The 25,621-nt window shown below is 27.6% G+C and overlaps 1 protein-coding gene across 1 annotated transcript in view; it reads right to left on the bottom strand.

Moving 5' to 3' along the window:
• LOC142325076 (uncharacterized) overlaps positions 1-21,141 on the bottom strand; it is a 49,019-nt gene extending 27,878 nt beyond the window's left edge. Inside the window, exons 1-2 of the mRNA XM_075366402.1 lie at positions 21,017-21,141; positions 5,974-6,222 (exon numbers count right to left, since the gene is read on the bottom strand). Of these exons, the coding sequence (XP_075222517.1) occupies positions 5,974-6,076 (103 nt within the window). The 5' untranslated portion in view covers positions 6,077-6,222; positions 21,017-21,141. The remainder of the gene's footprint in view (positions 1-5,973; positions 6,223-21,016) is intronic.
• Between the last annotated feature and the right edge of the window lie 4,480 nt (positions 21,142-25,621).

Genomic DNA, 25,621 nt, shown 5'->3' with positions numbered 1-25,621 from the left:
TGTTGATCTTACAAAAAGAGAAGAAATCAGAAGAAGAAATAAATCCGATAATTGTCGTATTTTTTTTACCGTTGTGTTTTAATACGGATTTGAATATTAGATGATGGATATTGGTGATATCCAGTATAGTGGTTGGGGTTCAATTAATCACACAAGTCAGAAATGGTCGGCTTGAATCTGTACAAAACTACACCTCCTTTACATGTCATACATATCCTCATTTCATTGGGTCATGGGAGGATTGCTTATTGTTCTCTAGTTGAACAGATTGAAACATTAGCAATAAAAAATTTTTGAAGTATTTTTAATATATATTTAAAGATTTCTTTAAAAGTTTTCAAGTCAACTTCTTTTATAGTAATATCAAAAGAGATTGGTTGGTTTTAGTAAAATATTAAGCTGATAATCATAGTTAAATATTTATGCTGTTATTCTTATATATATACTTGATTAACATATAAATCTTTTTATTAGAGCTCCTTGAAATGATAAAATAAATTTTGTGGGTACAAAAATAGGCTGTTAGATAATTCCTTATCTTCTGAAAATATAGAATCGTGTATAGTGATAGATTTTAAATTCTAATATGGCCATACTTTTTTTTTTTTTTTTTTTTGTTTAGCAATATGCTACATTTACTTCTATTCATTTATTTTTAAAAATGAAAAATATAATAATATTATTTCACTTTTATTAGACGAAATAACAGAAAATGTTTGATGTGATAAAGTAACAACTACTCGTATGTTAAATTCGACTTAAAAAAATAATATTTATTTTATGTAAATTTAAACAACAAATAAACTAAATTAGATTAAGTTAAATCAGAATAAACAATCTATTGTGAGTGTCTGAACCTTTCACTGTTATCACTCCAAATCACCCTCATACTAACATAAATAAATATAAGATCAGATTTTTAAAACTTTGAATCTAATGAGCTTAAAGGTTTATGATTTTTTACCACTTTATACCCTGGTGTTTATATTAGTTTTTGATATATCTACAGTTGATTAAATAAAAACAGCTGAATAAATTAACAAAAATCATTTGTTGTACACTCAACCATACCATCTAAACAATGAACTTCCAACATCATAATAAACTTGCTTCCCGTCAATTAGACCTTGACTTTTAAATCTCATTTTAACTTTTTTTTACGCTTGCATAAAATTACCCTATCTGCTTTACATTGGATTTCCAGAATATTCTAAAAAAGGAGGTAAATTTTCATTTAAAACCTTACACAATAGTATACAAACTTAAAATTTCTACCGATTATATATATTTATCTTTAATTTAAAGCCAAGCCGTTAATTTAGTTTTAACTTCTGCATTAAACGATTTTTAACTTTTAAAGTACAAAAATGTTTTATGTTTCAATCTTTTTCAAAAAAAAGGTAAAATAAGTTCTGTAAGTCTATGAAATTTAAGTTAATGAACCAGATGATTGAAATCATTTTTAAATTAGTAAGAAGAATATTCCCAATTTTTATTTTTCAAATATTATAAATTATAATAACGTATTAATGAGTATAAAATCTTAAATTTCTAAATGAAAAAATTGATTAAGTTTTACAGTAAGAATCACCAGTTTTTTCTCCTATTTATTAGTATTTATTCTCATATAAATAATTTACCCCGTAGCTATCTTAGATCTGTTTTCAAAATTAATGTTATAGAATCAGGGTAAATTATTTTTATATATGTTAAGACATTAATTTTTTTTTATTATAGAACTGACCAAAAAGGAGTTTAGTGTATTTAGGGTGTATGTATGTTCCACCGTATCAGCTCAACGGCTGAACCAATTTAGATGTATCACCACCGCGTTGAAATCCTTACGTTACCGGGAATGTCAAAGTTTATATAAATATGTATAAGTATGTTTAAACAAATTTAAAAAATTTGAAAAAACAATTATACATTATATAAAATTGCCACACGCACGCTCTTTAATTATTCTATATTAAAGAACAATTTTTGTCAACATTGTTTTTTTTTTTTGGCAGTCGTATTTTTTAATTTTTTAATATTTATCTCTTGTTTAGTTCTTTGGTGTTTGGTAAATATTAATCTAGAATAATTAACCTATTGTTCACTTTACCCTGCATCTTTACTTATCAGTCACAGTTTTTTCCGTAACTGTAAAAGGAAAGCACTTTTAAAGAAGTGACTTGAACTATGTAATGTATAAATTGTTTGTATTAAACAGTATTCATTATCTTCTTCGATACATATAATAAAACGATAAATAGGGTCGTCCCTGTTCACGCATCACGGAAAAACATCTGGACAGATTTTAACAAAACTTTGCAGATTTATAACTTAGAGACTTGGACATTATCTCCAATTAAAATTATGACGATACTCCTAAGGTGGTTAATATATTAAAAAATAAAAGTAAAATAAATTTTACTTCATTATATTTCTTTTAATATGTTAACAATGAGTTGAAATGATTACTTTTTCTTTAGCTGTAAAATAATTTTAACATTTAAAAAATGTAATATTTTATTAGTTTATTATTATTAATATTGTAATTGGCTTAAATAAACACATTTAGCGAACCTTTATGAGTTTTGATCGCTTATTTTGGCTATCGATACTGTCAAAAGTTAAAAAAATATGCTTTCAAGAAAGAGAAGTAATCTTTCTTATTATTCAAAGACTGCTAAAAGAATGAGAGTTTGTCCTCTGGAAAAAATGAAGTGTATGGATTCTCGGTTAGCTGTTGACCAAGAGCGCTTTGCCCAGAGTTGAGTTGTAACTTGGTCTCTAGCAGGAGCGTATCAGCGCTTCTACGTAAAAAAAAAACCACGGAACGTTGGAGGAAAGAGAGCTTTAATTGTTATTTTTTAGTCAGTGATATCCTTACAACCATGAGGATAATAAACACAACGAGGATTAGGGACTCCGCCTCCAGGCTAGACGGGAAGGAGAAGCGAAGCGAGCCCTGACCCGCTAGTTGTTTCACTAAAAATTTATATATTAAAATAAAGCTGGGATAAGTTTTGTTAAATATTCTATGAGATCTTGTTTTTTTCGTAGATTCGTATAATGTAATAAAATATGAATATTATAATTTCACGCCTTTATTTTTTTAAATTTTATGTACTTCGTTGATTTGAAACATTTTTTTAATAAATTATACATTAATGAACTCGTTTAAGTAGTCCGTAAGTGTGTGTATGTACAGATAAGCACGTGGTATCTAATTGTCCATTTGTGGGAACGTGATCTGGCTTGTGGGAAGATCTGATAAGATTTTTTACACAAATGATCAGATATAACGAATTAATATTGTATAATTCTTTTCTTAATTAACAGGAATGTTGTTATACTTATTGTAATATATATATATATATTATTAAGATTCTTCAAATATATTATATAATATATTATTACGAGTATATAATTTATATTAGATATATTAAATATTATGCATACGTATTTTTGTGAATAATTAAAAATTCTATAAAAATTCAGACACCAACTTGTTACGTATATAATTTTATGCCTGCATATGTATTTTTTATGAATACAAAGGACTGTAATAAACTCTGGTGGAAATAGTATCTTTAATTTTATTTAATTTAATAAATATTTTTGTTGGTAATTTAAGATAGAAGGCCAGCTGGTCAGAAAAAATTCTTTGTGTTATTTAATTTGACAACGATACCTTTAAAAATGAACTTGTGATTTTATTATTATAAAATTTATTTCTTTAATTAAATGTAGCAAATATTAAAACCGTAAAAATGTTATTCTAATATTTGTATTATCGATTTTATTTTTTTTCATAGTGTTAGTTCCTTCAAAATGCAGTTTTGTTAATCCAGAAATTCGGGTACTTTCTATGAAATACTGGGAAACATATTTGTAGTTTTTGTGCAAGATAGAAAGTTATATCTTCTCTGTACAACATAAGCATATGCTGGATTTTGTGAAAAGTACCGTTTGTAGTAGTAGCCTAAGGTCAATTTCATTATTGCTACAGCTATAGATTTATGAAAAAACTTACTTTTTTTATCGTTATTAAATTTAACACAATTTCATATATTTTCCATCAAACTAAATATGGAAAGATAATACAGAAGCTATGGATTTTATAACACTAAGTTTGCTATATTTAATAATACTTATTTAATTTATTCTAGTTGATATTGGGGCAAAGTCCGTTACAAGTGATATTTTTATTATTTGTGAACACACACACACCATTTGAGTTTAAAATTATATTTCAAAAAATGTTAAAGAAATACTCATTTCTGAATGATCACCAGTGAGTTTAAGAATTGAGAATTAAACAGTGAAATTAAGAATTCAGTATTAAGTCGTAAAATGTCTTACAAAGTTTTGACTTACATACGGGGGTTCTATAATGTGCATGAAAGGAACGTCTGAATTTTTCCCCAAACAATGCGCTTGAGTTTTGTAAAATGATCCGTTCATCGTACGACAAGCCAAAAAACTCGAAATTTTTTGACGTCTTTTCGAAGAAAAGTAGGATATTACTTTTGGTCGCATGGTTGAAGTCGGGTGAGAATGAATTTTCTTTGTTTTGAGTGTATCTGAAGTTGTGAATGTGAAAATTTTATGAAAATTGTAGTTCTTGAGTAACGTTCAATTTAAGGTCGAAGAAATTTGTGGTTATGTCGACTGTAAAGTTGTGTATTTTTTATACGCGCTTATACAGTGAATAAAAGTGGTGAATAAATGGAAACTTGATTGTGTGTAATGTCTACTGGTTAATTGAACGTATGTAGTGTGTTGTATTCTGAAAATCAGTGCGTTTCTAACTGCGGAATAGCAACTACGTCGAATAATGAAAAGTGGGTTTTCTTGCGCAGAACTGCGCAAGACTATTTTTACTTCCTCGTACAAAGTAAAGGAAGTATTGTGATCGTGATAAGTTTCGATTTATCGCGATTAATCGATTTTTAGATTTTAACAAAAATATTCATTTTGACCATGCCTAAATCCAGTTTGACTAGTCGTGACGTCTGTACGTACGTACGCATATATCTCGCATAACTCAAAAACGATTAGCCGTAGAATGTTGAAATTTTGAATTTTGGATAGATGTAACATCTAGTTGTGTACCTCCCCTTTTGATTGCAATTAACCGAACTAAAAGTGTCTAAAAAAAATCCAAAATCCAAAAAAATTGGATTTTGGACTTTTTTTAACTGCAGTAATCGGCACTCATTGAGAGCTTTTCAACGATATATCATAAGTGTACTTATTTTCATTGGTTCCAGAGTTATAGTGAAATAAAGTTTTAATTAATGAAATAGTTGGATCTTACAAGAGGAAGGCACATCGGTTGGAATCCGACTTCATTCCCTTTTTTATTATAATTTTTTTTTTAATTTAAATATATTGATTTATTAATAATTATTAACCTCTGATTGTAAAAAAATGTGTGTATGTAATTTAATAGGCGTACAAGGAAGTCATGTGGTGTCCACATCAGGTTTTTTAAATTAAATATTCAATTCCTCTTATGAAATTACGGTTAGTACAAACATAAATGCAGCTTGCTAGTACATGTGCGCTACACATGTATATTAAAGTTTTATGTAAATGAAATATGTAGTGCTAAAGAAATTAAAAAGTTTATTATTACTGTTAATATAGTTTATTAAATTTAATAAAGTCTCTCACTAAAAATTATACTCGGAGTAAACTTATATTTAACAATAAGATAATACACTGCATTTCAATTTTTTTTCCTTTTTTGGACTGTATTTTTGTTTTTAATTTTAATACTTCACTGGATTTATATTTAGAATATTACATATTTTTGTTAGAAATTCATTTATGCTTCCTTGTGCTCAGATATGTGTCCACTATTATTTTAATACCTATAAATAAAGTACAATTTTAAATAATTGCAGAATTATTACACATAGTTTAATCTTAATAATAAATTATTCTAATTTGACCAATAAGACTATATTTACTGACCTGGATCAACGGTGGGTAGACCGCGACCCAATGATGTCTGTAATAGAGGGGCGATTATCATATAAAAACAAAACCAGAATTTAAAGGAGAGATGACGATCCATGCCGGCCAGTTGTGGTCACAGCGGCGAGCAGTAAAAACGTGTAGGAAACGATGTCTTGAACAGTCAGTTGTTATTTGATACTCGATGCACTTCTTGTACCGTTATTATCAGCTAACCCTTGCTATAAACTCTCGCTCCTTCTGGCTCTGGGTCAACAATAGAAATACAAAACACCTCTGCTAGTTAACTAGTATAGTTTAATGTAATTCTTTTGTTTATTATGTCAAAATTATCTATTAATAAATATTATATATGTTAAATATACAAAAGGAGTCATTTTACATACCGCAAATTTAGTTTTCTTTTTTTTGTCGTTTCCGTCATACATCTTTAGCTCATTTATCTTGTTTTTTACTTCTACTTTATTACAGGTTGGTTGGTTTATTTGTATGTTAATGGTGTGTACCGTTAACGTTTTGAATAACAATATTTAGCATAATAGTTTTACTACACTTGAACATATATATTATCGACAGGTTCAAAAGTTCATTCATAATAGTTAACTGTTTAATATGTCATACATCCACTTACGCTTTTTATCTTTATTTTTTACGGAATAACCAATAAACTGACCGAATTGTACGCTTCACTTTCTTAAAAGGGCTAAAAATGTATCCTTCGTAAAGTAATGTACACTGTACATAATATAAAATAATGTAAAAAATGAAAAAAAAACTTTATTTATTGCTTTTTACTTTCCCGGCGAATTTAACTCGATTAGCTATGATATATACAGCTATGTTAGCTATATATTTTTATATAGTTATATTATTATATTATATTATATATAGTTAAGGTTATAGATAGTTATATTTAGCTATATATATATATATCATGTCAAAAGTAAAGTATCAAGTTTTTTGCAAATACGTTTTAGGGCCTAGTTAGATCATCTAGACAAAAAACGTATGTATGTGTCACACTGCTTTTAACTGAATAGTTCACCTTTTTTAAAACTTATTATCTCAGGATTGATCGAACCTATTTTCTTCAAATTTGGCTATAATATTTCTCTATGTGGGGCATTGAACATATTAATTGTTTTTCAAAATTTGTTAAGGGGGTGAAGGGATATTGCCAAAATATTCATTTTTAATTTCTTCAGAGGCAAATTTGTTTCATACAATGCATACTTAAATAATCCAATTTAAAAAAAATCAAACCCCACAACTTTTAGAATTGAAATATTTTAATTTAAACAGAAAAACAAAAAAAAAACAAATTTTTTTTTTTTTCTGCTCTCCCACCAGTAAAATATTTTTCAAAAATCTTTTGTAAGTTTATACTTTACATTAAGTTATCAAGAAAAATGCCTGCAAATTTTTTAATTTATATACCTGGGACTTCAAATGTAGAATATTTTTTTTTCTTATTTTAGCTTTTATTCAAGGGAATGTTAGATTTAGAGAAAACTTCACTTAAGTAAATTTGTTAAGCTTAACCTACATATAAATATTTTTAGAAAAATTTTTCTTAGAATTTATTCCCCACTTAAAAAAATATATACGCTATTCTTTGTTTTTTGGCTCTAATTCCTTTAATTTTTATTATTAATAGTCGGAAAAATCGAGTAATACTTTGTTAGCTTTTTTAATTGTTTATTTACTTATTTATTATTTTAATCTTATTAATTTTTTTTTGAATTATTTACATTCATTTTAAAAAAAAATTGATTAATTTTATTATTTACCTTTTTTATGTTAGGGAACTAATAACTTATTTCCTTATGAATAAGCTTTGATATTTGTTAAGTGAGAATATTATTTATACCAATTGCCAATATGAAAGTGCTTTCTAAATCTATAAAAAAGGCCAGATATTAAAGGAAATAGACATACATAAAACAGTTTTTAATTCCTGTTTGAAAACTCATCTATTTGTCATTAATATAATTTAAAAGCATGATTCCAGGTAACATTAAAAGTTCTACAGCTTATAGAATGGCTATTGAATTTAACGTTAACTGGATGAATTTAACGTTAACGGAATCATACTTTTAAATTACATTAATGATAAAAGGATAATTTCTCTAACAGGAATTTAAAACCGTTTGTATATATTTTTTTTCCTTTATTCATATATCTATACTATTATATAAAGAGGAAGAGGGCTTTTGTTTGTTCGAGATAAAACAAAAAATCTACTCGATCAATTGCAGCCAAATTTTCACCCATGTTTCGTGGCATAACTAAGAAGCTTTTTAGATATATTTCGTCTCGAAAAAAATATATATCTAGCAGTGGAGATGTTCCGGTTGAAGAAAAAACTTTAATGAATTAAATTAATGAACTGTGAACTGTAAGTCTCTATCACTGTGTGAGCTGGGTTTGAACTGAATGATTCAAATCAGTCGATTGAATAATATTTCAAAAATAATAGAACTAAATTACCGTTAAATAAGGTAATATTAAATAGATTTTTAAAATGTCTGTTTCACAATAATGGGCTCCCGTGGGGACTGCGTGTGAGGCTAGACTGATGATATGCGAGTACCAAGGAAGGCTAGACCAATCATCACCATCAACTGGTAACAAACGGGATGCTCCTGGGACGCTGTTTTGGAAGGTGCAATGGGTGTTCTTATTATATCTTTGCAAATAATCGTCCGATTTTCAAATATAAAAATTCAAAGGGAGTATTTGTTAGTTAGTTGAAAGCTAACTTTTGCATGCACAAGGTACACTCTCGATTTAACAGATCACGGAAATGTGTATATACATACATATAAAGTTTGTCTATTTGTTTGTTATCGCATCACGCGAGAACCAATTATTATGACTGTTTTGAATTGTTATTATTGGATATTATTTATACAAAAGTTATTACCATAAAATAGTCATGAAAATACTGATTAAAATAGAATTTAAAAAATTGAATAAACCTGTAAATATAAAAATATAAATAAGGTGAAACAGAATCACTTTTTAAAAAGGATTAGAATTTGATATTAGAAAAATTGAAAAGAAAATACCTAGATATTATAAAGTAAGTATCACACGACATAAAGCATAAAATTTAACAGAGTATAAAAATGTATGTTTAATTTCTGCTGTTTTGTTTAGTAATATCTTTTCGGAGCTACCTTACTGCGCCAGTTACAGCCGTTTTGAGCCGTGTTTTGTTCTTCTGCTTGCATTGGTAAAATTATTTTGTTAGTGGCAAATTTGAAGAGTTCAAGAAAAGTATTCGGTATGTAACCAATGATGTGAATGATATATATTTTGTATATATATATATATAAGTTTTTGTCAGGTCGATTTTAGTGGCCTTTTTTACATTACAATATAAATTCAATATGTTATTAGTTAATTCTTTGTAACTTAAAAAGCAATTTATTTTTATAATATAGCTAATAATCTTCTAATGTGTATCCTGTTTCTATTGTAAAAACATCAGTCTTAAAATCTTTAACTCTTCCTGTTTTAAATATGCTTCCAATATCTTTTATTCTTTTGACTATTTGAATTTTCTATTGTTCATGTTTCTTAATGTAAAATATATACCATCATATCGTCATAATCTGTATTTATTTTTATTTTATTTATTATGATGAAAATTTCAATCGTAGTACAGATTTCTGTGCTTTCTCCTTTTCAAATATTTTTTTTTTTTTACTTTCTCCCCATGCATTTTAATTATCATAATATAAATTTTTATTCTAGATTCTTTCTATTACTCATATTTTTCATATCCCTTCTTAGTGGTTGTGTCAGGTAGTTCCAAAATTAAAGCTTTTCATGTTGACAGCTTAATTGGTTTAACTGTAACTTTTCGGATCTTAGGTTCAGTCTCCAGCCATTGTTGGTGGAATTTGAATTTAAATAAAACAAATCTTGATCTGCTAAACCTAAAATGTGACAAAATTACATATAAACTTTACTTCGGGACAAAGGACGCAGCCAAAAAAGGTTCCCCATTAAACAAATCTGTATTAGACACACCGGACACTTTCAAATTTTCATTACTTTTTTTACTTTTTAGTGATCTATTAACATTTAAAACTGGAGCTATTTGAAGCATCTATTCTTGAGCATTTCTGGTTAAATTAGATAAAACATCTAAAAATGAAAATCTCAATTAGTTTTTACTACATGAAGTATTTTCTGGACGTATTCATTTTTCCATATATCGGTTCCAGTATTTTTGTTAGGATTTATCATTTACTCGTAGTTATTATAAGTATCAAATACTTATATGTATCATGTTACATGTTAAGTATCATGTTTCCCTTACGTACGTAATTCACTTTTCAAAAAAAGATTTTTGAACTACCTACTATTCTTTATTTAAAGATTATACTGTCACTTTTTTAAATTATTATTCTAAGAATTATTTAGTATTATTTGCTAGGTAGTAATCAACAAATAATCAACACCCAATCATAAATCATAAAATTCCCTTTATCCCCTTCTTCCATTTTTACTTCCTTGTATGAAGTAAAGGAAGTACTGTAATCGCGAAAAATTTCGGTTTTCAGATTTCAACGGAAATATCCATTTTTACCATCCCTGAATTCATTTTGACTAGTTTCGGCGTGACGTCTGTACGTACGTTGTGCACCTCTCCTCTTGATTGCAATCGACTGGGCCAAAAATGAGTATACAGGTGATTTCAGTTTTGAAACATTTCGATTTTTGACTTTTTCTTAACTGCAGTATTAATCCCTCGTTAAGAGCTTTCCAATGATATATCATAAGTGGTACTTATATTCATTGGTTCCAGAGTTATAACGAAATAAAATTTTAATTAATGAAATATTTGGATCTTACAAGGGGAAGGCACATCGGTTCGAATCCGACTTCATATACAAGGATTTTCTTTTACTTTTTTCTTATTTAAATATATTGATTTATTTTATATATTAACCTCTGATTGTAAAATTTTTTTAACATAAATAATAACTCAATAATATAAATAAAGAAAATATGAAAAAATCAGAAGTTATTAGTGAAATAAAATTTTATCTACTTTTCATTTTAATTCAAAAATTTTTACAATTAGAGGTTAATAATTATTAATAATTCAATATATTTAAATTTAAAAAAAAGAAATATATGTATAAGAAGTCGGATTCGAACCGATTCGTGTATGGTTGCGGATCCGATACATTCTCACTTCTACCACATAATATACTCCAGCGACGTGAAACAAAATTAATATATAAACTAATATAAAATGCTAAGGAAATTTTTATGACCATTTTTCTGTGTAACTGTCCACTTTATTAAAGAATTGAAGGATCGTATCCCACTTTCAAATGAAATAAGTTTAAATGAAGTGTAGAAAAAAATGTGTATATGTAATTTAATAGGCGTACAAGGAAGTCATGGTCCACATCAGATTTTTTTTTAAACAGATTTAATATACTATTTGATTTACAATAAAATTAAAATAATTATGTTACTTACAGTTGTATAGTAATAATCGTGCAACTGCCGCAAATAAATAATAACAACTTTAAATCAATAAACAGTGTTCACAGTAACGTTCATTGATATCAAAATTATTATGTTGTGAAAAGCAATTGTAGGTCTTATCAGTATAAAGTTAATTATATGGCTAGAATATATCGCGTTTTAATTTTCAGTCTCGGGCAATAATTCCTGAAGATGATAGTGCCGAAATACAGTTAAATATTTTCACTTCCCATGATTTTTCTATAAATGCTTTTGAAATATTTTAAATAATGGCTTCTGTTTCGGTGGGAAATTTTTAGAAGTTTAGAAATAAAAGTTAATTACCAAATATAATGTGATTTTTCATAAACTTTTAAATTACAACGGTTTAACTTCTGGTTAGGAAAAACAATTGATTACCTAAAGGATCGAATAATTCAGAAGCGTATAGAAATTAAATTTACCAAGAGATAATCAGTGGAAATATTTTTACTATAAAAATAATTAAAAAATTGATATTTTCGTTAAAAATATAAAATACAAAATTGGGAATATTAAAAAATGCTTTTCAGTAGGTCGATAAATATTAATTAACTATTATTCTAAAATCTTTTGAATACTTATTCATTATGAACCAATTCAAAAATGTCAACAACGTTTAATTCGTTAATTAGTTCAGTAATTTATCAAGAAGTTTAAATGTAATAAAGAAAATTCTTTATTAAAAAAAAAAACCTAATAACTAATCTATATGTTATTCAAGGTTGTTATCTCATTATTTTCTCTTGTATAATCTACAATTTTTTAAATAGACTGACAGACGTTAATTTTTCAATTACCATTAGTTTTACAAATATACACCTAAGATTATCAATTTCTTGACATTAATTATTTCCATTGGATTGTAAATTATTTTACTTTTTGATCGTGAAAATTTAATTATGTAATCTTAGAAAAATGTCTTTAAAAAATTTATTTGATTAAGGCAAAAAGAAGTGGTATGACAATCAAATTTTAAGATATCACTTGATTTAGAGAAAGTATTCATTTAACACGGATGAAGTTCATATGAAAAATGAAATTTATAATCAAAATAATGATAAAAATGTCAAATTTTTACATTATCCGATATTTTCTGTTTGTATTAACATTACACTAATCCCGTCGGTAGAGTAGTATTTTAGCTACTTTTAATCCGAAAATATTTTGTGTTCGAATCTTGGGCAGGCTTAGAATTTCTTACTGGATAAATGATTCATCTGTGTTCATAGAATATAGGTAAAATATAACGGAGTTGGAGTTCTTAAAACTTTATTAAAATATATATTACTACAGATAGAGACATGATTCTACTCTATTTTAAATATTTTCTTGTCTTCTCAAAATCGATTGAATCGTTTTGTCATCATATGAACATATTATACTCACTTCGACATTGGTATACGTTTATTATTTTAATACTATTTTATATAGTTTTCCTTTTTTTAGGTAAAAACTATCCTCTATTTGAAATTTTTACGTATCAGGATACACTTTAAAGAAAAATTTCTAATTTACAATAGTTAACAGTGATTGATTGCAATTTTTTTTAATATTTTATCGATTTTTTGGGGAGGGCAAAGGAATCTTGAGCAGGAAAATTCTATTGTTTTTTTTACTTCCTTGTACGAAGTAAAAGAATTATTGTGATCGCGAAAAATTTTGGTTTTCAGATTTCAATCGAAAAATCAATTTTGACTAATTTCGGCGAGACGTCTGTACATACATATGCATCTTGCATAACTCAAAAACGATTAGCCGTAGGATGTTGAAAGTTTGGATTTAGGATCCCTTTTGATTGCAGTCGACTGAAGCAAAACTGTCCAAAAAGCCCAAAATCCAAAAAAAAATGGATTTTGGACTTTTTCTTAACTGCAGTAATAAGCCCTCATTGAGAGCTTTTCAACGATATTTCATAACTGGTACTGATTTTCATTGGTTCCAGAATTATAGTCAAATAAAATTTTAATTACTGAAATATTTGGATCTTAAAAGGGATAGGCACATCGGTTCGAATCAGATATCATCTCCTTCTTTACTTTATTTTTTTTTTTTAATTTAAATTTATTAATAATTATTAACCTCTGATTGTAAAAAGAAATTTACGATAAATAATAATTCAATATCAATAAAATACATATATATATATATATATATATATATATATATGAAAAAATATCAGAAGTTATTAATGAAATAAAATGTTATATAATTTCATTTTTAAAAAATCCCTTTCGGCTTGCCGGAAGGAGTGGTAGTTTTTACCGGTACTAAGTAGGGACATAAAAAAGATTTCTACCTTAAAATTAAGAAAAACTTCAAATTTACACAATACGACAATGGTTGCATATGAAAAAAGTTTTACATATTTAGCACACGACAAGCCCATCTTCTTACAATTCCAGTAACATCTTGATCATCCCTTGCTGTAAAGATTGGTCATATCAAAAATTGTTCAGACAAAAGTTTTAGGTAATGTTTAGAGGACTAACGGCCACTTTAAACCGATTCAATACTGTGCCTATTAAGAGAGGTATGATTTTTTTCTTCGAAACCCAAGTTTTTTCACCCTCTAGGCTAATGGTTGGTTATGTCAAAAACGTTACTGAAATACCTTTTAAGCCCTTATCCAAAGAATAGTAGAAATTTTAAACGAATTCGATATGTTACTTAATAAGAAAGTTATAGCGATATTTTGTTTTTTCGAAAAGCCCCCTATTTCCTCCCCAAGGTACACGATTTTTCCCATTAATGAAGTCAACCGAGAGACGGTGGTTTTGGGGTCTGGGGGATGTGAAACGCGAAAATATGTCGAAATTTTCCGGAAGTCAAATCTTGATACCCATTACAATAGGTAGCTTTCTTATGAAATTTACCTAAAAATGTGTAAATGTAATTTAATATGCGTACAAGGAAGTTATGTGGTGCCTACATCAGATTTTTAATACAGTTTTTAAGGTTAATCCATAGACCGTTAACTGAACACCCTAAGGAAAAATTCACAGCTAATTTGATAGCCTTCATATATTTAAATAAACGTGTTTGTTCTTTAATCTAGATTTAAACGTGATCCCTGTAGTATTACCGAGCAGGAGTAATTTCAAATGATTAGCGGCGGTACTAAAATACTTTCATTTTAATTCCAAGCTTCCCGTATTAATTTCTTGAGAATTTAGATGAGAAACTTGGCAGCAAGAAATGTACGTGCAGCAGTCTTTGCAGTATTATCATTATTTAAATAAAAAATAAAATTATAAAATGTAAAATGAACATAAAAATATTACAAAAACTTGTTAAAAAAAATTACAAGGTAGACAATTTATTTTACATTATTTTTTAAATGTCTTCTTTTTGAAGTTAGTTAAGTTACTAAGCAGCAAATTAAGGATTAATAATTTGTAAGTTATTGATAATTATTTTTCATTTTCCGCCGCTTTTATGAGTTTAAATTTAGAAGAATGGAAAAAATGATGTTATATAATTTTCGCTTTTAATGCATGTGTGTATGCGCGCATGCGCTTATTTTAAGTCGGTTTTCTTTTAAGTTTATTTTATTAACTATGCAAATAAAGTTTCAATACCTGTTTACTTCATTGTACGAAGTAAAGGAAATACTGAACGCGAAAAATTTTGGTTTTCAGATTTCAACAGAAATATCCATTTTGACCATCCCTGAATCCATTTTAACTAGTTTCAGCGTGACGTCTACGTACGTATGTATCTCGTATAACTCAAAAATGATTAGCTGTAGAATGTTCAAATTTTGGATTTAGGACTGTTATAACATCTAGTTGTGCACCTCTCCTTTTGATTGCAATCAACTGGGCCAAAAATATGTGAACAGGGGGGGTTTCAATTTTGAAACATTTTGATTTTGGACTTTTTCTTAACTGAAGTAATAAGCCATCGTTGTCCTTACAAGTAGAAGACACATTGGTTCGAATCCGACTTCATATACATATATATATTTTTTTAATTTATATATATTGATTTATTAATAATTATTAAGCTTTGATTGTAAAAAAATTAACAATAAATAATAATTCACTAATAAAAATATTTAAAAAAATTAGAATTTATTAGTAAAATAAAATTTTATGTACTTTTCATTATAATTCAAAACTTTTTACAATCAGAGGTTAATGAGTATTAATAAATCAATATATTTAAATTAAAAAAATACATATTTGTATGAAATCGGATTCGAACCGATGTGTGTATTGTTGCTGATTCGACACATTCCCACTTACACTACATGTCTACTTGAGGACGTGAAATGAAATTAATATGTAGACTAATAATTAAACTACTCCATTTAGTGAACTCCTGTATACCTACCTGTTAAATAAATTTTAACCTTTATAAGTTTAAATGAAATGCAGCAAAAAATGTGTATATGTAATTTAATAGGCGTACAAGGAAGTCATGTGGTGTCCACATCAGCTTTTTTTGAACGTTTTTAAATATATTTTTATCGCGTTTCCTCTTCTATTAAAGTAAAATAGTTTCATTTAAGAAATCATCTTTTAAGTAAAAATAAACAAAACGAAAGAAATATTATTAACAATTCTCATTCTCTATGCAATTTATAACTTACAAAACACCGCAGAAAGGTGTTACAGTAACATTTAAACAGCTATTAACTGAATTGTGAAATTTTAATTAAATTCATCTGTTTGTTTTATCTGGAAAAGAAAATAAACAGATAAAAAAAATTATTGAAAGAGATGAATTATTAAAATTTTTAGTATTTATAATCAATTTTTTTATCGGATTAAATGCCTTTCTTCGTTTAATGTAATGTATTTCTAATATCAATCATCAGTCGTGTTTGTCTGTCAAAATTGTCTGAGAACTAGGCAGCAAGGAACTGAACAAGATCAACTGCTAAAGTGTAACATTAGAATATCGTTCAATTTTAACGTGTATGACCCCAAAATAAAAGCAATAATAAAATGATCCGTTGATATCATATTACAATCCGTTTAATAGAAGATAAATATTAACAGGGATTGTACGATAATAATATTTATATAATAATTGTTGAATTGATCAATTAGATAACGGAGTGGATTAAGTTTGGAAGAATGGTTATTTATGAAAAAATTAAATAACCGCTCCGTATAATAATTAAAAAATCATACTTATTTATCATATTATTCTATGTAACTTTCCCTGTTGGTAATTTACTAAATATATTGATAAAATAAATAAGTTCTTTATAAATTATTTTATTATCTAATTTTAATTAACTTAGTTTAATTTTATATCCTGTTGTATATATTTTTATTAAAATAAACACGTTAATAAATTTGTAACATTTTTGCGACTTAACTAACCAGTTAACAGTTTTATGAAAAAGATACAAAGCAACATTACTTATTCATTTATTCACTTGGACAACGCCCAGTTACAACTACCACCCTCTTTTATTTATGACGAGAGATGAATATTTGTAGCGTGTGAAAAAAGTCAAGCCTTATCAGAGTCGGAATTCAGAACTTTCCGGTTGAAAGATAGAGTCGTAACTGATCTTCGCGAGCAGTAGAATGATTTTACAGAATTTATATGATTTACAGTACGAATTTTTTAGTAGCTCATTTATTTTTTATCTTTATGTATCCCGAACTTTTATTTTTTTTCTTTTATTCATTTTTTACGGTGCTCATATCAAGATTTTCCCACGATTTCCCTTGATACTTGATTTCCCTTGAAACAAATTCTGTGGCAGTTAATTTTTTTTAAATATTTACAGTAATACATCTAACCATAACTGACCTGATCTACATTATTGAAATAACTAACTGCAGGCTTACAGTTAACATTGTTTTTTTTTGAGAGATGAATTTTTTAGAGAGTGAAAAAGTACTAAGCCTGACCGGAATTCGAAATTAGAACATTCCATATAATTAATGAATTATAAATATTTCTTTAAATAGATGTGAGATATATATGTATATAAAACAAGCATAAAATATTTATTCATATTTTTTATTTATATTTGCATGTAATTAGTTTTTTAACAAAAAATAATGCTGCAGGTAAGTTTAATTTGTTCTAAAAAAGTATTATCTCATTTGTTTTTTCGACAAGTTTTTTTGTGAGTTTTTACTATAATTTTGACGTGATAAGAATCTGTTTAGTAATTTATTTTTTATTTGTTTTTTATACTACAGTACATTAGAAAAGTCGCTTTGCAGTATGCTTTAGAATTATGTGGTGAATTCTGTTCTTTCAGCGTCAGGTAGATTGTCCTGTGAGTTCGCTGGGCGTTGCTCAATAATAAACCAAGACAACAATTTCGTTTCGGGTTGTTTCATTTATCGGAATCAATAGTTGCGAGAAACGTAATGGAAACGTTCTTTCGGTAGAGGAACACATTTTTCTCGTTGAACACGTCTTTTGTGAAGATAATATGGTAACAAGTATACTGATTTAGTGAAGCACAAGTTTTCTGAAAAGTTTCCAACTACTCATGTTCCTTACTACAACGCAATTAAAATGCTTATCGAAAAATTTGGGTAACAGTCTCTGCTGAAGATGCTGATCGAAATGGAACACCACCTAAACTAAATGAACAGAAGCTGCTTGATATATCGGATGTTATGGCCGAAAATTCATCAAAGTCAATGGGTAAGTTAGCACAGCAGCAATATACCGGACTTGTTACCGCAAATAAAGCTGTAAGAAAAGAACTCAAAATTTTCCCCTACAAAGTAATGTGTTGAAGGACTGAAATCTACAGATCATCCCAAAATACTAAATTATTGTCAACGGTTAAACGTTTTATTGACCAAAATTCCAAATATATCCTCGACATCACGTGTTTTACAGGTGAAGCGTAATTTCATTTTGGAGGGTATATTAATTCACAAAATATATGACTGTGGGCAACTAACCCCAATGAATTACATGAACAATTTTTACCCGAAACAAAAAATTGGAGTCTGGTTCGATGTGAGTAGAACCCACATTGTGCCGGCCTCCGTGGCGCGAATGGTAGCGACTCGGCCTTTTATCCAGAGATTCCGGGTTCGAATCCCGGTCAGGTATGGCATTTTCACACGCTACATATCATTCATCTCATCCTCTGAAGCAATACCTAACGGTGATCCCGGAGGTTAGAAAAAAACCACATTGCGGGTCCAATCTTTTTTGAAGATACGGTAAATAGTGAAAGTTATTGTGCTGTTTTAACAAACTTCATTAGTTAGTTAACAGAAGCGGAAATCAATCACGGTTGGTTCCAACAAGATGGTGCCACAGCGCACACAGCTAACAATTCAATGAGTTTTTTTACAAAATGTGAACGAATAATTTCGAGGGGTTTTTGTGGCCTGTACGATGGCCCGATCTGACTCCCCCCGATTACTTTCTATGGTGGGGGGGGGGCAGCGAAACAAGCAATGTATTTGAACAGATCATGCACGATTGACAAACTAAAACCGCATTAACGGTAAACGTGTGAGGCATTCGAGTACATCTGATGGTTAAAGTGTATGAAAACAAACTGAAACGTGTGCAGTGATGTATTGATGTTGGAGGAGGTCATTTTCTCCACCTTTTATAAACTATTCCAGTTATTGTAATATAAGTTTCTATAAAATAATTAAATAAAAAATGCAAAGTAATAATCAAGTATCATCATTACTCTTCCATAATTCCAGTACACAGCAACCTTACTAAAGCAGTACACGCGAACGCGCGTATTAAATTCAAAAACGACTAAATGTTAATTAATAATGCTTGTAGTATACATTTACTTTAACTGATGTCAAGGGATTGACTGAAAAAATATATTTTATTTTTATAGAAAAAGTAATTTAAAAAAAAAATTAATTTAAAAGTAAATTTAAATTAACTTAAAAAGTAGCTAAAAATTTAATTCTAAAAAATCGCCTTTCTGGCTATTTTTTTTTTTTCACTTCAGTAGCGCGATGGCCTGCTATTTTAGCAGGGAGGCGGAGTTCGATTTCAGGCTACAATCTCATAAATTCATAACAACATCCCCAGTATTTTTCCCAATAATTTTAGTACATAAAAGGATTTAACAAGAAAAAATTTATTAAAGAAAATTTAGTATCCATTAACTTAATTTTATTTTATCAAATACTAACTCACAGGGCTCGTCTAGTGGTTAACTCGCCGTCGCTAATCAGTTGTTTAACAGCTGAGTTTCGAAGTCGAAGGTTCTGAGGTTCAAATCCTAGTAAAAATTAGTTCCTTTTATACGGATCTGAATAGTAGACAGTGGGTACCGGTGCACTTTGGTAGTTGGGGTTCAATTAATCACACAGAAATGGTTGGCCTGAGTCTGTACGAGATTACATCTCATTTATGTCATACATATCTTCTTCATTTCATTGTCCGTGAGGGAGGGAAGTTATTTATTGTTCAACAGATTGCAACGTACACATTAGGGAAAAAAAATTACATTGAAGACTGTCCAATTGTTTATGGACTGGCGTTTATATTTTCTCATTTTGAGAAAATTCTACCAAAAAAAGTCATTAAAAAACAGATTAAGATCGTACATTTTAGAACCTGTTTTTTTTTTATTTTGGCAAAATACTTTCAGCACAATCAAGAACAATTTTTTATGTTTTCTTTACTCAAAAGCAGCGGAATAAATTAAAAATTAAAATCACAGTTTGTTCGATTTTTTTTGTTTTAAGAACACTAATGGGGAACCATATACAGAATATTATCCATTATCCATAGGGTAGTGAGAATAGCTTATCTCATCAGGTCGAGGTAAAATAAAGTAATTTTTAATTATGAAATTATCTAAAAAGATAATGTGTAGCAGAATTTTTTTTATTATGCAGATTACCTTCATAAATCAAACACTCAATTATCACTACCGGTTTTGTTTGTTTTATTAGATCTAATTATTATTGTTATTAATCAACCGTTTATTTTGATTCTTTTATTTATCACACTTTTTTTACAAATTTTTTGAAGAACAAATTAATAAATTATCTATCAGTAGATGGGTTCAGTGAACTCTAATGCAGTACGAATATTTGTAAGAAAATTTGTCACCCAAATTAAACGAATAGAATTCGAATATATTAAGTCATGTTCAATTTTTTATAAGTTTAAAATATTTTAGATTAATTGACCTTTAGGAAAATTATAGTTGACAAAGATTTTTGTTGTAAAAAAAAAAAAATACTATTTAATAGAATTACAAGTATACCATCATTTCTATGTAACTGGAGAAATAAATCCGGTTAATTTTATTTTGATTATTTATAAAATAACTAAGTGAATTTTTTCTTATTTTCATTATTTACATATAAATAATAAAATAAGGTAAATATAACTAAAAATTAAACAATTTTTCGTAGAAATTTATAAATTAATTTTTAAATAAACTTTTATTTCATTTTTAATTAATTAAATTTTTATTATTCATAAAATATGCAGAATTTGCATATTATTAAAAAAATATAATAAAATTATTATCGTGAAATTATTACAAAACAACTTAAGATCATACCTCTAATACAATGAATGGAAGACCCAGAGATTTGTAGTAGTACTAGCAGTATGCAGGAATGTAAAGTGTACACGAACTGTTCGCAATCTGACGGTGTACTGTTGAGGAAGATGCATAATACATATGTGTTACGCTGCCCCCCCCCCCCTTCTTAGCAGGTGCCTTTACCATTCCAATAACTGGGTCACATTCTATCTGTGATCCACTACCGCCAATCTGTTGGTATTAAAGGGATAGCATGACCCCTCTCCCCTAAGGATACAAAGATTTTAACCATTCAGTAAAATTATTAGCTTAGTAATTTTTCTGTAATATGCATCGGTTTAGAATGTTCGTTAGTCCTCTAAATAATACCTAAAACTTTTATCTGAAACAATTTTTTATATATGACCAATCCTTACCTAAAGGGATGACCAAAATACTGCTGAAATTGTAACAAGATGGGGCTTGTATGCTAAACATGTGAAACTTTTTTTTACATGCCACCACTGTCGTATTGAGTAATCTGAAGTTTTTCTTAACTTTAAGGTAGAAATCTTTTGTATCCTTTACTTAGCACCGGTGAAATCTACCTCCGCCTTCTGGCGTGCCGAAAGGAATATTTTTTGTTTAATTTTATTTATCAGAATTTAAATGAATGTTAAAGATGTACCTTTTTTATTGAATTTCCTGAAAAAAAAATCATAAACAATTATTGTATTTGTAAAAATCCCAAACAATAAAACTAGAAAGGGTTTTATCACTTTCATTCCGTTTCCAATACCAGCAAGTAGTTATAAATTTTTAGCTTACAATAATTTCCATGGTAGTAGTTGGAAAATTGTTTTTAATTATGGTATGAACAAAATATTTCTGTCATAAATTTTATACCTAACAGCTCTAATACGTTTTTACAGTTTCTGATTAATGAGTCTTTGAATAAAATAATTTTGGTTGTTTCCTTTCTATTGCAGTAGATTCCTATCTTCAGAAAGGATGACAAATACAACTGTTTCATTAACCTCCATCATCATTTTTTTTTAATATGTTTCTGACTTCTGTAGCTCATTTCTTTTAGAATTGTAAAATGTATTGATTTAAAAAATTTTCTAGAGGCAAATTGGCCTCTGCCCTGAGTTGTTAAAATTTTCAAAATCAAGTATTAAGATAATTATTTAATTAAACGTGGATATAAGGAAACGTGCCGTTGTTAGATGTTTGCTAGATTTATCACAAGCAATTGACAGCTTTGATTCCAACTTAATCCATTAAAAAAAGTATCAGATTTGAGTGAACGCCTTTAAAGTGGCTCAGTATCTTTAAAAACCTGACAGATACCATTGTGTATGTAAATCAAACATAATTATTTTGGTAGCAGTATTACGTACTCGTATTTCCAGCATATTAGATATGAAGTCCCTCACAGTGCTGTTTTGGTAGCTTTTCTTTTATTTATAGCTACAATTAAAATTGTCAATAACGTTCCTGAAAATAATATTTATGCATATGATAAAACCCTGTCCGCTGATAAATCTATTAAAACACTGGAATTTAATGTACTTTTAAACTTAATAACCTAGTGCAATATTTTTTAAGCATTAACCTAAAAAAAATTCATTTAATTCTGCAATTAAATTGCAAATTACATTCATATTATAACGAAGCAGAAAATTCATTAGTATTTTGGTGATAACGAAATTAAGGAGAGAGAAACAACAAATTTTTAGATGTTGTATTTGATAAATAGTTATGTAGTCTTATAAAATTGATCATTTTATAAATGCATTATAACCTTACGGCATCTTTATTGTAATTCGGATTATATAATTACAAAACAAATAGACTTTCCTTAGTACACACTAAATTATATTTTCTTTTTATATTGTGGTATTCAATTTTTTACGCGACTGTCCAAAAAGAAGTGTAATGTATTTAAGGTGTATGTATATTTGTTCTATCGTAGAAGCTGAACGACTGAACCGATTTAGATTATGACCCCGCGTTGGATACTTACGTTATCTGGAGTGTCAAAGGCTATATATATATATATACAGGTAATTCAGAAGGAAAGGGAAATAATCTGGAAACTGATTCTAGAGCTTGAAATAAGGAAACCTTTCATACAAACATATCTCCGAAAACGATTTATTATCGAGTTACGGCAAACAAAATATTTCGTATGGATTTTAGTTCCCCCTGTAAAATTTCAGTATATTAGAATAAATTAACCTGAAAAATCGAATAAAACTGGTCCCAGTACTGTATTTCCCGTATGTTTCATGATATCCAACATAAAACAGAAAAATTCGGTGATGAAAAAGATTTTATTTAGGTTTGAAGTACAATAACTTTGTTAAATTACTAATGTGTAAATTTTAATATCAACACGTGTAGAAAATTTTATTCTGAGAAAATTGATTTTATTAAGTCTATGAAAAACAAACAAAAATCAACTTTTATTGATAACAAACTTAACAAAAAGATCTTATGAATTTGTAAAAATTAAAATCCTCTATTTTTAGTACAATAAATTTAGAACTTTGAAAAATTGAAATATTTTTAATTTACTTTCAAAAAATATTTCCTGTGGTTTATACTCTGATAATTCATTACACGACTACCCAAAAACCGATTTAGATGTATGACCTAGCGTTCAAATCCATTGAAATCCTTACGTTAAGGGAAGTGTTATAGGCTATATATATATATATATATGTTTAAATAAATTTAAAAAAGTTATACTATATAAAAATACAACATACAAAATTGTCATCCGCGCGCTCTTTAATCAGCAATGTTTTCTTTTAACAGTCGTGTCTTTTAATTTTTAATATTCATTTATTTCTAACCTTGATGAAAACCAACTTCATTTTTATTAAAAATTGTTTTGTTTGTTTCTGTTATCTTTGGGGTGGAAGCTCTACCAGATTAAGTCAAAAAAAAGGGAATTAAGCTAAATTTTTGGGATAAGAGGTAAAATAATCTTCTAAATAGTCGTTTATGGTTAACAAAACACTATCGTGCAAAAATTCCTTCCTAGTCTTTATTTTTTACACACTAAATAATTGACGAAAATGTAAGGACAATAGTAGATTGTTGACTAAATGATTCCACCAACATAGTAAAATATTGCGTAAAATACTTGTATATGCTCATTACTTAACGATTAAAAAAGAGAAAAAATAGTTTACCTAAGTTCAAACATAATGATGATTTTTGCGAAAATAACTAACGTTTTGTTCTCTATTTAAAGGTAAGGTGAAAAATTTTCTAACGAAGAGATTTTATTCAGTTGAATTCTTACAAAAGCAATTTTATAGCATTTTATAGCTATTGATTTTCTCATTTTAAACTGATTCTTTATCGACGTGAAATTTTGTTTTACGTTGTGCTAACTGTATTTCGTAGGTTAAATTATGTATAATTAATTGTTATACATTTGTTGTCTTTCTTAATTTTTATATAAATGTTAAGTGTTTTAATATTTTTGACAATAAAACATAAATTTTAAAACACTGCTCTGTGAAGTAGAATAAGCACGATTAATGAAACCTCGACGTATAAAAAAATTAATTTAAGTAGTAACGTACACTAAATTAATTAATGTAGGTTTATCCATTCCTGAGAAATAATTTTGTTGATGAAAATCACAAAATTGCGTCCAGAAGGAAAACAAAGCAAAATAGGACTTTTTGCTTTGATATGAACTTTTTTGCTAATTTGTTATCCTGAATCAATACCTGAAGTTCGTGGAATACATCCCTGAACACTCTGTATATATATACGAAATGGATAATACAGCTCATTCATTATATTATAAATGTAAATTAACTTAATGTTGAAAATTATCAAAATTAATAAAAAAAGTTAATTTTTAAATTTATTCATACAGATTGTTTATAATATCTAAAAAAAAATATCAAAGTTACATAATTTTTCCGATTTTGAATTTGACAGATTTTTATTTCGTATATGCCATAGGATTTGTTAATATTAATTACATAATAGTACAACATTTAGATTAAAATTTAAAAAAAAAAACAAAATGTTCAGTAGAAAAATCTGGGTTCAATTTGACCCCCTTTACCAAACCCCATTTTAACCTTAAAAATTAAACAATATTAGAAGTATAATTTTTTAAAAATCAAAATTCTTAGTATAGCATTTTGGGTTCCAGTTGTCTCTCTTGACAAATGATGTTTGTATCATCAGAATGATACTGTAATTAAAGTAGATACAATTGCCAAAAAGAAAAAAACAAAATCAAAATTTTTAATAAAACATTTGGATTCCATTAAACCTCTTTCCTGCCTCATATAAAACCCACAACTCAAAAAATAGATACAGTTTTAGAAAATATAAAAAGTACAAAAATTTCTTTTAATTTTTAAACCAGGTCTCAAATTCCTTTTTTAAAACAAAAATTTCCATATTATCTACATTAATATTAAATAAAGTTGTATTTTCATTTTTGAAATTTAAACTTTAAAATATTGTATTTTAAGTTCAGTGCCTTGGAATTTTTAGGCTTAAAAGTTTGTTTATTTGAATAATTATTTATTACAATAAAAGTCAGCCTAATTTGATTCAATACTATTCAACAAGGCTAAATAATTTTAGTTACAA

This window comes from Lycorma delicatula, chromosome 5 (assembly GCF_047948215.1).
Source record: "Lycorma delicatula isolate Av1 chromosome 5, ASM4794821v1, whole genome shotgun sequence".
NCBI classification, from domain to species: Eukaryota; Metazoa; Arthropoda; class Insecta; order Hemiptera; family Fulgoridae; genus Lycorma; species Lycorma delicatula.
The sequence above is the reverse complement of the archived record's forward strand: the minus strand, read 5'-3'. Positions and strand labels throughout refer to the sequence as shown.